Raw genomic sequence first — 12198 nt, 5'->3', positions numbered from 1 at the left:
TTGCGCACCCAAGTTCAATACGACAAAGCTGAACATGAGCATTCAGTGCACTCAGGAACGATGTTAAGAATCTACACAGCGAATGCGACGGCCTGACTTGTACGCTAGTGGCACTTACCCTCGCAGTCGGGATGTTTTTCATGCAGATCACAGAGGCCACGTTATTACTGGGACCACGGTACTGTGACTTAGCATACTTCTAACGTCGGTGGCACCGATAAGCATTCCAAACCCATGCATCTCGCAAACGCATCAATGTACGTTAAACTAAAAGTGTTGTCGCACACTTTGCTTGCACCGTACGCAATGTAATTTTCACAGTGTAAACAACTTCGTACGTCCAATTAAAAGTGTGTAATAAGTGTGTGAACGCGTAGGAGCGTTACTTTCGCTTCCACGGCTGTCGTCTGCTTGATGCACTGACCGCGGAGACACGAACATATTCGAAACGCTAGCACATTAGCCCCGCATCTCGTTGCAATTCACGTGAAACAATGGAAAAAAAAGAAGTGCACATTTTCTTATTACAGCTCAGTATTTATCTGAAGTTTTAATAATCTCTTCAAGCAACAAATTATGTAAACTATGCATGTCATGGTAATTAATTTTCGTCATGTCACGTGTTACTGTTGTCAATGTCTCGGCACAGTTGTCTACGTAAAGGACCAACGTCACTGCTCTGCCGTGTACATAGCGCCATTCATACGTGCACGTCATGCCCTCGTTTTTAGGGTGCGCACCTGTGAAAGGAAGGGGGAGAAGCATCCATCTTGAAATTTACCCATTTCCGCGGTACGCAGCATTGCAAACTTTGCTAGACACGATCGTGAACGCCCCATGTATGATTGCGCCTGTCAGCTCAAAATTGTCAAACCTGGTGTGTGGCGCTTTAAAAACCGCCTTTAGCTCTAGGGACATTTACTGCTAATGCGTGCTTTTTTGTTTGTTTGAAAGGCTTCCAGGAGTGGCTTCTACCCAGACTCTCAAACCTGGGCAGAATAGGCGAGGTGGTCTGACTCATACCACAAATAAATGGCTTGCAAATGTGAACTTCGGTTTCATAAATTAAAATTCGCAAGGCGTTCAAGCTTTTCAGAAGAACACCAATTCCTCATACTACGTCAGTCGGGCACTTCCATTACATGGAGGCTCCGCCAGTACAGTAACGTGAATCGAGTGTGACGTCATCACGACAACAGATACTGTTGAGCGCTTTTAGTTTTTCTAATATTAAACCAAGGTATCTAAATTTAGTCGGCATGGTTCATTTTGCTTCGCCATGCTTATCCGCGGAGGCATTTGACCAATATGAGTCGAGGCCACGGGAACATGGGTCGTGTCGTCTTGCAGCTGCTCGCTTCGAAACTTGGGAGCCACGAAGAGCTGTGCTAGGCAGTCGACCAGCAGGTTGACGAGCGCGGCCAGGACAATGGCTATCCTGAGCAATGCAGTGTCCCTGTCCTTGGGCCACCGAGGAAGGCCCAAGGCCAGGGAGATTGACGTTGCCCATGGGAACATGAGCGCTGTGGTCAGGGCCATAGGCAGCAGCACGCAGGCGACCACCACGGGCCTTGCGCCATGGAAGGTGGCCAGCTGTAGAGCCAGCAGGGGCAGCTGGTACGACGACAGGAGGCACAGCACGCTGGCGTCCAGTCGCCGCTGCAGCCGTTCGGAGAGGCGCTCGTACCACTCTCTGTATGCGGCAGAGGTGGCAACTTTCTCAAACGTGATGTAAATGTTTCGTTTCAAATTACAGCTGGCCGAAAGTAATGAAATTACTTTTGCAAGTTCAGCTTTCATGCACGTTTTACCTTCAGCACATGCGTATTGCAATCTGAAATCGTAGTTGCATTGACGAAGCAGCTGCTGCTCCATAGAGCAGCAGAAAGCTGCCCTGGTTTAACTTTTTCTTTCCTTTCTGAGTAAGTCATGAGTAATTGGTAATGTAATAAGTAATTCATTATTCAATTACCAGCCCGCAAAAGTAATTGATTGCTAATTACAGTGAAGCAATTTAGTGAGTGCAGTTTCTTTACTGCCAAGCCTGTTATGTGGGTAATAATTTGGTCAGCATGCCTAGTTTGGCAGACAATAAAGATGTTGATTTTACCTGTATTATCTCTATAGCCTGTGTCCCTGTGGCCTTTTCATTCATTTATTTATATGTTAGCTATTTCACAACACAGTTCAGTTTTCTTGACTACTGATTAAAGTTAGTTAACATGGCTCGCAAGAGTGAAGGCTAGGCTGCACACACAGATTTCACGCCACGGTATCTTGGTGTTAGAGTGGCGTAAACAGACGCTCGGCAAACGGTACCAGCACAGGCGCATACGCATAAGGCGGCCATACTTTGGCACTGTAGTGAGCGCATCACATGCAGCTTCCTAAAACTGCACAACCAATGCCTCAGTATCAAGTGCTTCGTTGGAATTATATCTGCGGAAAACATCGCATAACAAAGCATCAGTGGTCACCGCCGGAAAATTTAGCGTGCATTGTAGATGCAGGGGGCAAACCTATATACAAGAGGATGAAAGCGCTGGCTTAGCTCCAGTTGAAGGCGGCTTTGGGGAACCATAGAGTCCTTCGTAGGTTTGAATCACTGAGCGTGATGCAGCACACCTAGACAGGCAGAGGGCTACAAGAAGCACACAGCGCTTTCCTATCTAGGTGTGCTGCTTCACGCGCAGTATGTATACCAACTGGCCCGCCAACTATCGAGGGGCTTGAGTTATGCCAACAGTATGCGGGCCACTAAAGACTGATTTTATTTCGAACTAAGCACTTTCTTCGCACAAAGCACTGCGAGAAAGATAGTATTTCTGACGTCTATGCCGACTTCATGTCGTCTATGTCTTTTTAAGCCTGAACCACTTAGCTACGACACGCACCTGCAGTGAAGTTGGCCGAGAAGGATGACTTGAGCGGCGAGCCAGCACAGAGCGTGCAGCACGAACGCCGCCGCGTCTTGGCGAGGATGAGGTCGCTGCTCTTCGGACCGACGTGAGATGGCGAGAGCTACGGTGGGTCCTCCGCATGCCACGAGTTCCAGGTAGACGTGCATGCGATCCGTGAAGGTGGCTCGCTGCGCATACAGCACGAGCAAGGCGCAAGCCTGCAGGCACACACTGAGCGCCACGTAGTCAAGCGTCACGTTCCGAGATCCCAGGACACAGCGAGCGGCCAGCGCCATGCAGGGAACGTCGGCCACGGAATCGCAGGCCAGGGCAGACCATGCGGCGCGCCCTACTACAATGGCGCCTTGGTGCCTCGCCGCTAGGCCTAAGCTGCCTGCGGCACACACGGTCTGGATTCCCAGCTGTCGTATCGTGGCCGCGGCGTCACTTGCAGGCAGGCCTCCCACCACGGACACGGTGTTTTGCACCGAAGCCAGCAGTTCCGGGAAGTGCTTGCGTAGCACGAGGTATGTGCGATAGCTCAGGGCGTAGTGCAGCCTTTCTGCACGCCGGACCTCCTGGATCGGAGGGTCAACAATGTTGAGCCTTGACAGCAACTGACGTGACTAATTTTGCTTATTATGTTGAAGAGAAAACTATTGAATGTCTGTAGCACTCTGATGTGACAAAAAAATGAGCAGGAAAGCGCATATGATTTAGAGTAATAGCTGTGTCCAGAAAAAGTTTAATCAAAGCACTTTTTGTTTCAATGGAGATTTTTTTCAAATTTAGTCATACTATTACATTGTATTGCTATGAAGGCTATACAAACCAGCCTAATTTGCTTAAGAAAAAGGGGTATTATATTCACAGCCCGTTGTCTTCAGTTGTTTGTCTCTTTATGTTGTTTTTACTCACTGTCTGCATGTATAAACCATACAAACTGTATTTAAACTTTGCAGCAGGATATCTTGGAGCAGACATGCTGCATGGTGAGCTCTTCTAAGTGAATGTACGAACAGCGCAACATGGAGGTAGTTTAGAGCGTAACTACAGAAGCGACAAGAACAATGATAGAAAAGAGCGCTTCCACGGAAAGAGGTACTTCGCTTCATATCTTTTTAGTGGATCTGTGTAAAATTGCGACTTTTCAATGCAATCATGCCCGCTTGCTGCAGTGGCTAAAGAGTTCATCAATCGATCTTGGTTAACTGGGCAGCTGACAGCGGTAACTATTGTTTCACTTTGTGTCCCCCTGTATGCATAATTTATCTGCAAAGGCTGTTTTCACATTCTGCCTAGTGCTAAATTTTAAGAAAACCAAGTTGACTTTCAACACCCTGTATAAGACAAGTGTAATTACAGATGAATTACTTGTTTTGGTGCCAGCATCTCGAACAGCGAGGGAGTCTCCAGGATGCGAATGTCGACGGCGGGTCCCCCGAACACAGTATTGCGGGTGCAGACTAGCAAGAGTGGCTCATCGGGCAGCACGATGCCTGTCAAGCGGGCCACGGCGATACAGCGGTATACATTGGCCTCGTCCACGACTACAGGGCGCACATCGATGCGCCGAAGTTCTTCAATAGCTGGAGCAGCCTGCGGGTTCATCACGGGTTCAAATAGCAACAGGCCTTGGAAATTCAAAGCATCCCTTGCTCTGTTGGCGAGGTCGAGATAGCTGCCACCAGCTACGGCGACCATGCCGAAACCGCGTTCGTGAAACGATGCTGACACGGCTTCAGCATTACATGGTGCTGGATGACTGCCTCGGCACAACGGGAATACGTTAGCTGGTCGACCGATGCAAACAAACTCTTTGTGTTTTCTCGTCTCATACAGAACCGTGGTACAATCCCTGCCGGCGCGACGGGGCTCGCATTCTAGCGCACGTAGTCTGCGACATTCAATTCTTTCACGAAGCAATTCCTCTGGCTTGATTTCTTCGATGACCTGTTCCGTGCCATTGTAGCACAGCTCTGGCAACTGTGGAGTCACAGAAGGTGTTGGTTGCTGTATCTTGGGACACATCGGGCAGCTACTTACCAGTTGACTCGAGAGGCGCTGTATAGCTCGCGCACAAGCTGACAAGGCTGGACACGGAGAAAAATGGCTGGCCTGCACCACTACTTGAGGAATTTCTTCGGGTAAAGGCGATCGCTTCGTCACGCAGCACTCGCTTATGGCTGTTCTTATATACTCTCCAGATGCGTCACTGGTGGTGCTGATGTACTTTCCAGTTTCGTCCGTAGTCCAAGGTGGTTCGCAGCTTCGGCTGACCCTTATGATACAGCACGACACCAGGTCCGGTGGGTCCCTAGTTTGCCTCAGGTCTTCGTCGAGGCGTTGGGTGCTCCAAAACGGGTTCACAAAGGTGCTTAGCCTCAACGGTGGCCCTTCTGGTTCTGGGGGCGTGTCCAAGCCGTAGCCGTCGGCTTTCAGCCCGGAGCCTGCTGCCGTGAACGTTGCTATTTCGTACGGATGTCCCATGGCGTCACTTCCGTTCATCCAAAGTGCAGACCCCACGGCAGCGGCTGCCCATCGGAGCGGATGCCCTTGAGGCAGCTGAGCCAGCCCTCGTGCGACGACTGGGGCAAACCCGTGGCATCCCGATGAAAGTATTCCAGTCAACTTCTCGTCCACCTGGCATCCTGCACAGTCAACGGCAACAGAATTGGTTCGTCCCCAGCATGCCACCGACAACAGGGCGCCTCGTGAGCTCGTGGCTCCAGCCGACGCCAGAGCCGATGCTGCGACCTTTTCCAGAAGTAGGTTGGCGAGAAGAGCACGAGGAGGGAACAACAGCAGGTGAAGGCTCAGTGCCCGGAGGAGGACTTCGTCCCACGTGAATCTGTCTCGGCCGAGCCAAAGCAGAAGCGAGAGAAGGAATGCGACGGCCGCGACTGCCCACTGAGCAGGTCCGAGCCCTTCTTTGACGTGCATACATCCCGGACGTGAGAACAACGCGGCGCTTTCCGTGGAAGTTCCCGTCCTCAGAACGACAGCGCGAAGTTGTCCCCGCGAGCACACAATTCTGGAAGGGCGCAGGATGACACTTGTTCGGTGCTTATGTACACTGAAGAGTTCGCACTCTGGAGCTTCCAAACGCCACCTGGCGGCCATGCGAGGCAATGCCACGTCACCTTGGTCTACTACGCAGTCGCCAGACAGCAAAACCAGGTCGCAGGGCGCCCTGTCTCCCTGATTCAGGGCAATGACGTCGCCGGGAACCAGCAGACGGGACTCAATTTCCGTGGCAGCTGGAAGAGCGAGGGTCGTACGAAGCTGGGTGACGCAGCGTGACTTGATCATTAAGCATTCACAGATTCTTGAGAACCACAGCACTATGACTACAATTGCTGCTACGCTAGCTGTTAGGTAATGGCTTCGCAGTAGCCATAGGAACGCCCCTATCGCCAGCCATCGAGTTCCTGGGATTTGAGGGCGTGGTGCTGTGGAAGGGTACTTGTTGAGGCCGTATCGCAGCAGTAGAGCCGGCCTCCTGTCCGAGCGCACCCCAGTGCTGGCAAGCAGTTGACCACAAGTCAGCTTGCCACCGTCCAAACCCCGCTCCTCCTGCCAGACGAAGAATGGATACAGTCACCCAAGTATCACAGACATCATGTGTCGCGTCAACTGTACCTATATAGCTTCATTTCCCTGTCATATAAGTTGCTTTCTTTCGCGCCTCGTCTTTTGTTGGTTGCGCCAATAATGTGTGACATGACACGACACTAGTTGGCCACACTCGTCGTGAGAATGCGTCGTCTGGTTTGTTTCCACAAAAAACATTTAAAACCCGCACTGTCATCAGTGGTGTTCGATATTCGATAACAAGACGGGTCTTGTATCAAGCCACGTTCTGAAGGTTGAAAATTTCGAGAACAGGTACGGCACCATGCATGGCACAATCGAAATCTTCGCCTTTAGCTGTGCTAATGGCATCTTCGGCTGGCGGCACCGGTGTCGTTTTCTGTGCGCTCGTGCGGTGCCGTACGTTCGTATGGGCACCACGCGTGTGGTGCCGCTTTGTTCGTCTGGGCCGGCCACGGCACTAGTGCACGACGGTGGAGCGTGGTGCAACCCCATCAGCCCGCGAACGCTGGCAGACGACGCGGCGACGTTACATAATTTCAGGCGCAATTTACAGCTGGTACTGCCGCAGAACACGGCCGGATGGGACGAAAAAACTTGCGCGAGTTTACATCGTCCAACCGTGCTCGCAGAAGGCTACTTCACTGCGAGGATTTCACTGGACGCCGAAGGCGATGCGAAAATTATCGTAACCCTCATCAAGTTAGTACTAAACTGATGCAGCACAACCACTTAAAGAACAGACGCACACCCACTTGAGAGAGAGAGAGAGAGAATAAACTTTATTGGGTTCCAGCATGCGGGATTCCCTCCGGCCGCGCAGGGCGTGGGGTTCACCCTATCTCACGTTACACTAGAAGTCCTAATGTCACGCGGGCCTCGACCTCAAGGCCTTCGTGCCCCGGCGCCGCTCGGGTTACTGAGGGTGTCCCCCTTTCGCCTTTGCAGCGCCAGTGCGACCTCGAGCTGCCGGACGGCCCTTCGCTGGTCTTCTGGGTCCGTAGACCCCACACGCTGTTCTACTTGCGGCGGTAACACCGGACCGTCCGCGCTGTCTGCGTCACATCCCCAGAGTATGTGAGCCAGGGTGGCTCTCGCGCTCGCGCACACACTGCACATTTCACTCACGTAGAGTTCGGGGCACACGTGTCGCGCTAGCGATGGGCATTCAGCAGACGACAATTTCTAGCGTTCTGTTTGTACAGGGAATAAATTAGAAAACGACTGAAAACCATACGTTGAGAGACACTTGCGAGACGCTATACGTGTCACCCACTTGACACGTATAGCGTCTCGCAAGTGTCTCTCAACGTATGGTTTTCAGTCGTTTTCTAATTTATTCCCTGTACAAACAGAACGCTAGAAATTGTCGTCTGCTGAATGGCGCCTCTCGCAGACGGTGCCGCTGTCGTCGATTCGAGTCTTGTGGCTCACACGTTCGCCTGGCTCGTAGCGGGGCGTGAAACTCGGGCGGTGTTTGACGTGACTTCCTTTCCACTGTCACGCTGCCAGTGCACCGTAGCCGAAGATGCCACAAATTTACCCTCCCATCAATACCGATGCCTGTTAACGCGACAAGCTTGATAAGGCAAAACCTATCTTGTTCTGAACTGACTCAATGTTTCAGCTGGCTTAAACCGCTCAGCCTTGTTAACCTATATATCTTGATTACACCTCGTACGTCTCCTGCTACTGCCAACGTGGCTTTGAACTCGGTGACGAAACGAAAGAGTAAAGTGATTATTAGCTATGTTCCAAAACAGCAATAAGATCATGAGAGACACTGGCTCCTGAAATTTCGACCATCTGTTGTAATCGCACTGTACACGGGCCTCAACTATATATCCATCGAAATGTGACCGCCGTGGGCGGGATCGCGCCCTTTGGATTAGCAGCTGGAGCCACTGATCCATCGCGGCGCATCAAAGTGACCCTTTTTCTTGGAGTGGCACTCGAGCTATCGGTAAACTTCTTTTCAGTCGACGTATGTACACAGAACTGTGACGCACTTCCGTACAGTCCGCATCAAATAGAGGTGGAAATGTAGGCCCGTGTGCTCACATTTGGGTGCACGTTAAAGAACCCCAGGTGGTCGAAATTCCCGGAGCCCTCCACTACGGTGTCACTCGTAAGCAAATGGTGGTTTTGGGACGTTAAACCCCACATATCAATCAATCAAATCAGTCCGCATCAAGAAGTTAATTCGAAGTAAAGCAGTGTCGCCAAACAATTCGACGCTTGCGCCGCGGCCACGGGACTCACGAGCAGCCGCTGAAAAGTGTTGCTGGTGCAAGCGCAGCAACTGAGAGGCTATGACGTCATCGCAATTACTCGTTTTACTGGCTGCAGCGTGATGTCGGGTAAGCAGGGGGGCCACCATCACGCGATATTCGCAAAAAATACCGTATTCCCATAAATATTACCGTATTCCGTATAAATATCGTGAATTCGCATAAAATATTTTGCAGATGATACACGCAAGTTCACGGAAATCGATCCCATATGCAATCTCACCCGCGAAATTTTGTGTCAGTGCCCTTTTAACATAAAGTGTAAGTTGAACCGAAACCATCGATCTTGTACCAGTGCGCTGACACACATCTCCGTTGCCACGTAAAAAGAATACCGTAATTGATATGTGCTCTGCCAGGTACCGCGAAGATCCCAGCTGCTCACAATCTTTGAATAAACTGAACAGATTTTTCAATTCCCGATATTCTAGTCGTTTGGCCCTTAGGTTAAGTCATGCTCTCATATAATACAATGAGTTTCCAATACCACTTTACTATAACAATTGACATCAATATCTATATTCAGGGAGACAGTTTATGAGTGTTCGGAAGAATTGATATTAGTGCTTGACCGAATATGCTTGAAAGAGAAACAAACTGTATCTCGATCGGTATTTATGACGGATATGACGTGACCTCTCAAGTATGGCTCGAGGAGTGCACGTTGCCGCGAATGCCATAGCAAACATTCGAGCACTGGCGCTTTTCTCGTCTCTCCTATTATTCGTGGTGTGTATTAGTTCGCGCTAAATTTTTCGCCTTAAAATGTAACTAACGTCACGTCAGAATTGACCACCCGTTTGGCTAGCAACGGTCCAAACAGCTGGCCGAATTCCGACTTGACGTTTCATTTTTGCAGCGATAGCTGTTACGAGATCACATCTCGGGTCACGCGCAGTTGTCTGCTGCCGCCAGTGTCCGTAACCACATCACGCGAAATTGAAAAAAAAAAGAAAACCTAGCACCAAAGGCAGTGGGGCTGTAACCTGGGTGCACTGGGTGCCAGCCCAGTATTCTACCACTAAGCTACACTTTTTTTAAAACAAACACTGAGCTACACCGGTGTTTGTGATTAGTTGGTAAACGTGCCTTAGGCAGGCTTGATGTTGCGAAAGCAATCGCGTTAATACGACTTATAAAGCGTTTTAAAACAGCGAAAGAACAACCAGTCGTCGCACAATGTGAATAGCGTAACGATTCAGCCGGCGAATGCTTCAACCCATTGCAAAAGCTTGTTCTTGTTCCCCTATTAACTGTGGCGCATACCCACTTCAGCCATAATTCTTCATCGTCGTCAGCCACTGCAATTGGCACGAAATTCCTTGCAAGTTCTTAGCGGATACCACGCTTCTCAGAAGAATGGCAAAAAGCGCAGCGAATGCCGGTGTACTACCCAGTAAGTTTATTATTAATGTCCTAGGGGGTATCAAGCAAATGTGCTTGCAGTAGTACCCCAATGAGTGTTTTGAAAAGGCTCTGAAAGGTCGCTCTTCTAGCTTTCGCTGTTACTGTGCTGTGCTTTCCGCGCAAGCCTGGCGTTTGTTAATGCATCGCTGCTAGAACTTTCGTCCTCGCAATACTGTAATATAGGCTTTTTTTTCTTTTTTGAAATTCTCAACCTATGTTGGCATTTCGCTCCGCGAGATTGCTCGTGCTACGTTAGCCCCGTCCAAAAATCCCACGTGACCTTCTACAAGAGAGCAGCGTGTGGAGAGGAAATGGCTTGTAATGTCATAATTTTCGTTCAGCGAACTGGAAGAGTGCACGTGGGTTCAACAGACAAGGAACGAAGGAAGAATCACACAATACGCCGTTCGTCTGTTGTCTCTTCCAGCGCGCATATGAACCAGCCCATCTTTTCATTATTTTCCTTCCGGGAGACTAGTAGTTGAACTCACATGGTAGGTGACGCCATCCCAGTAGTAGCGAATTCCTCGGAGACGAAAGGTACCGTCGGCCGCTACTTTGCGCACTTCCACCAGTCGGCCTGCGCCATCGTGCAAGCTGACCAGCGACGCCCGCTGCAGGGGGCACGGAGAAGCCGCCAAACGGAGCATCCAGCCTTTCGGCAGGAACCATCGAGTGCAGCAATGCAACGGTTCGTACCAGCCGCTGGGCTGCCAGCCGCGCAGATCCTCTTCGTCCCTGATCATGCTCATCAAAGCGATGATGATCGTTGAACACATATGGCACGTGCATGAAATAGAGCAAGGAATCGTGTTGTTGGGCGAAATGGCACGTGCATGAAATAGAGCAAGGAATCGTGTTGTTGGGCGAAATGGGTGGATGTATGAAAACTTTATTAAGGTCCTGAAGGATTACACCCCCGTTTTATAGAGGTATGATAGCAAGTACAGTTCAAAGAGTAGGAATATGTATCACGTTCTTTCCAATGCCTGTTAAACAAAGAAGGGTGCACCATACCCCAACAGCATTTTTTCTGTAATGTTTCGGTTTTGTTTTCGTGGTTGCCAGATTAGGTTTTATGCAAAGCGTTTTTTGTCTTCAGGGAGCGTTACCCTGTGTGTGTGTATATATATACAAAAACAGCAGGGGGCTGTACCAAAAAAGAATTATCGGTTAAGAAGAAGGTGAAGGAAGCTGAGACCAATATGTGGAGAATTGGCATGATTAAGAAGCACGCACTAGAGATCTATCGAAATTTCAAGCAGGAAATTACCAAGTAAAGGATCTATGATAATACTCGGGGTAGTTCTCTACTGTTTGAGGCCAGGACGGGAGTGTTGCGAACGAAGACATATCGGGCCAAATATAGACACAGTATGCTGTGCGTGTGAAGTGGAAGAAAAAACTGCCGAACACTTGATAATGTTCTGTAAAAGACTTCACCCTATAGTTCAGGATGATGGAGCAGAGTTTTTCAAAGCACTGGGGTTTAGGAACAGGGAGGGCAGAATAGACTTTAAGTGGGTAATATTAACTAGAAGGAGTTTATCTGATTGGTGGCTAAAGTCAAAGCACGAGTGAAAAATAAACGCTTCATTGCCGAGTACGAATCTTCAAACTCACTATTTAAGGGAAAAAAATTAATCTAGTTTTTGGTTCATTAAGTATTACGGCTTGGTGGCGCTAGCCACCGCCCGATTTAAAGGGTACAGCCATATCCATCCATCCATTTATCCATCTATCCATGTAGAATTACTGTATATGCTATCTTTAGGTAGCATATACAGTAACTCTCTATATGTGTACAGTTACTTTATATGCTACCTTTAGGTAGCTAAAGGTAGCATATACAGTAACTATATATATATGCGTGGCATTGTACATAAAAGAGTTTCTTCTTGGCTATCGGCTGCTGTATACCTCGTGTCAGCCGGCGCTTCAGCGCCGTGTCCTCCGTGTGGCGCGTCCGCCGCATGATACTACACTTCCATTCCTCCTCACCGCGT

The 12198-nt window shown here is 49.6% G+C and overlaps 1 protein-coding gene across 1 annotated transcript; it reads right to left on the bottom strand.

Annotated features, from left to right (window-relative positions):
• Window positions 1-1179: 1179 nt before the first annotated feature.
• Window positions 1180-11707, bottom strand: LOC142765820 (uncharacterized). The gene is made up of 4 exons (XM_075867619.1): window positions 10684-11707; window positions 4275-6476; window positions 2895-3478; window positions 1180-1693 (listed from the first exon to the last, which is right to left on the bottom strand). Exons 1-4 carry the CDS (start codon window positions 10969-10971, stop codon window positions 1231-1233), a joined length of 3537 nt encoding a protein of 1178 aa, XP_075723734.1. The 5' UTR covers window positions 10972-11707; the 3' UTR covers window positions 1180-1230.
• Between the last annotated feature and the right edge of the window lie 491 nt (window positions 11708-12198).

This window comes from Rhipicephalus microplus, chromosome 6 (assembly GCF_043290135.1).
Source record: "Rhipicephalus microplus isolate Deutch F79 chromosome 6, USDA_Rmic, whole genome shotgun sequence".
NCBI lineage: Eukaryota > Metazoa > Arthropoda > Arachnida > Ixodida > Ixodidae > Rhipicephalus > Rhipicephalus microplus.
Note: the sequence above shows the minus strand (reverse complement) of the source record. Positions and strands in the feature narration are given on the sequence as shown.

What these genes read in the sequence shown, in the direction of transcription:
- LOC142765820 (XM_075867619.1), bottom strand. Translation starts at nt 10,971, where the DNA reads ATGTGTTCAACGATCATCATCGCTTTGATGAGCATGATCAGGGACGAA. An exon ending in GGGATGGCGTCACCTACCAT is followed by an intron (nt 6,477 to 10,683) that starts GTGAGTTCAACT and finishes TTCGTCTGGCAG; the next exon opens with GAGGAGCGGGGTTTGGACGG. An exon ending in AGATGCTGGCACCAAAACAA is followed by an intron (nt 3,479 to 4,274) that starts GTAATTCATCTG and finishes CCTCCGATCCAG; the next exon opens with GAGGTCCGGCGTGCAGAAAG.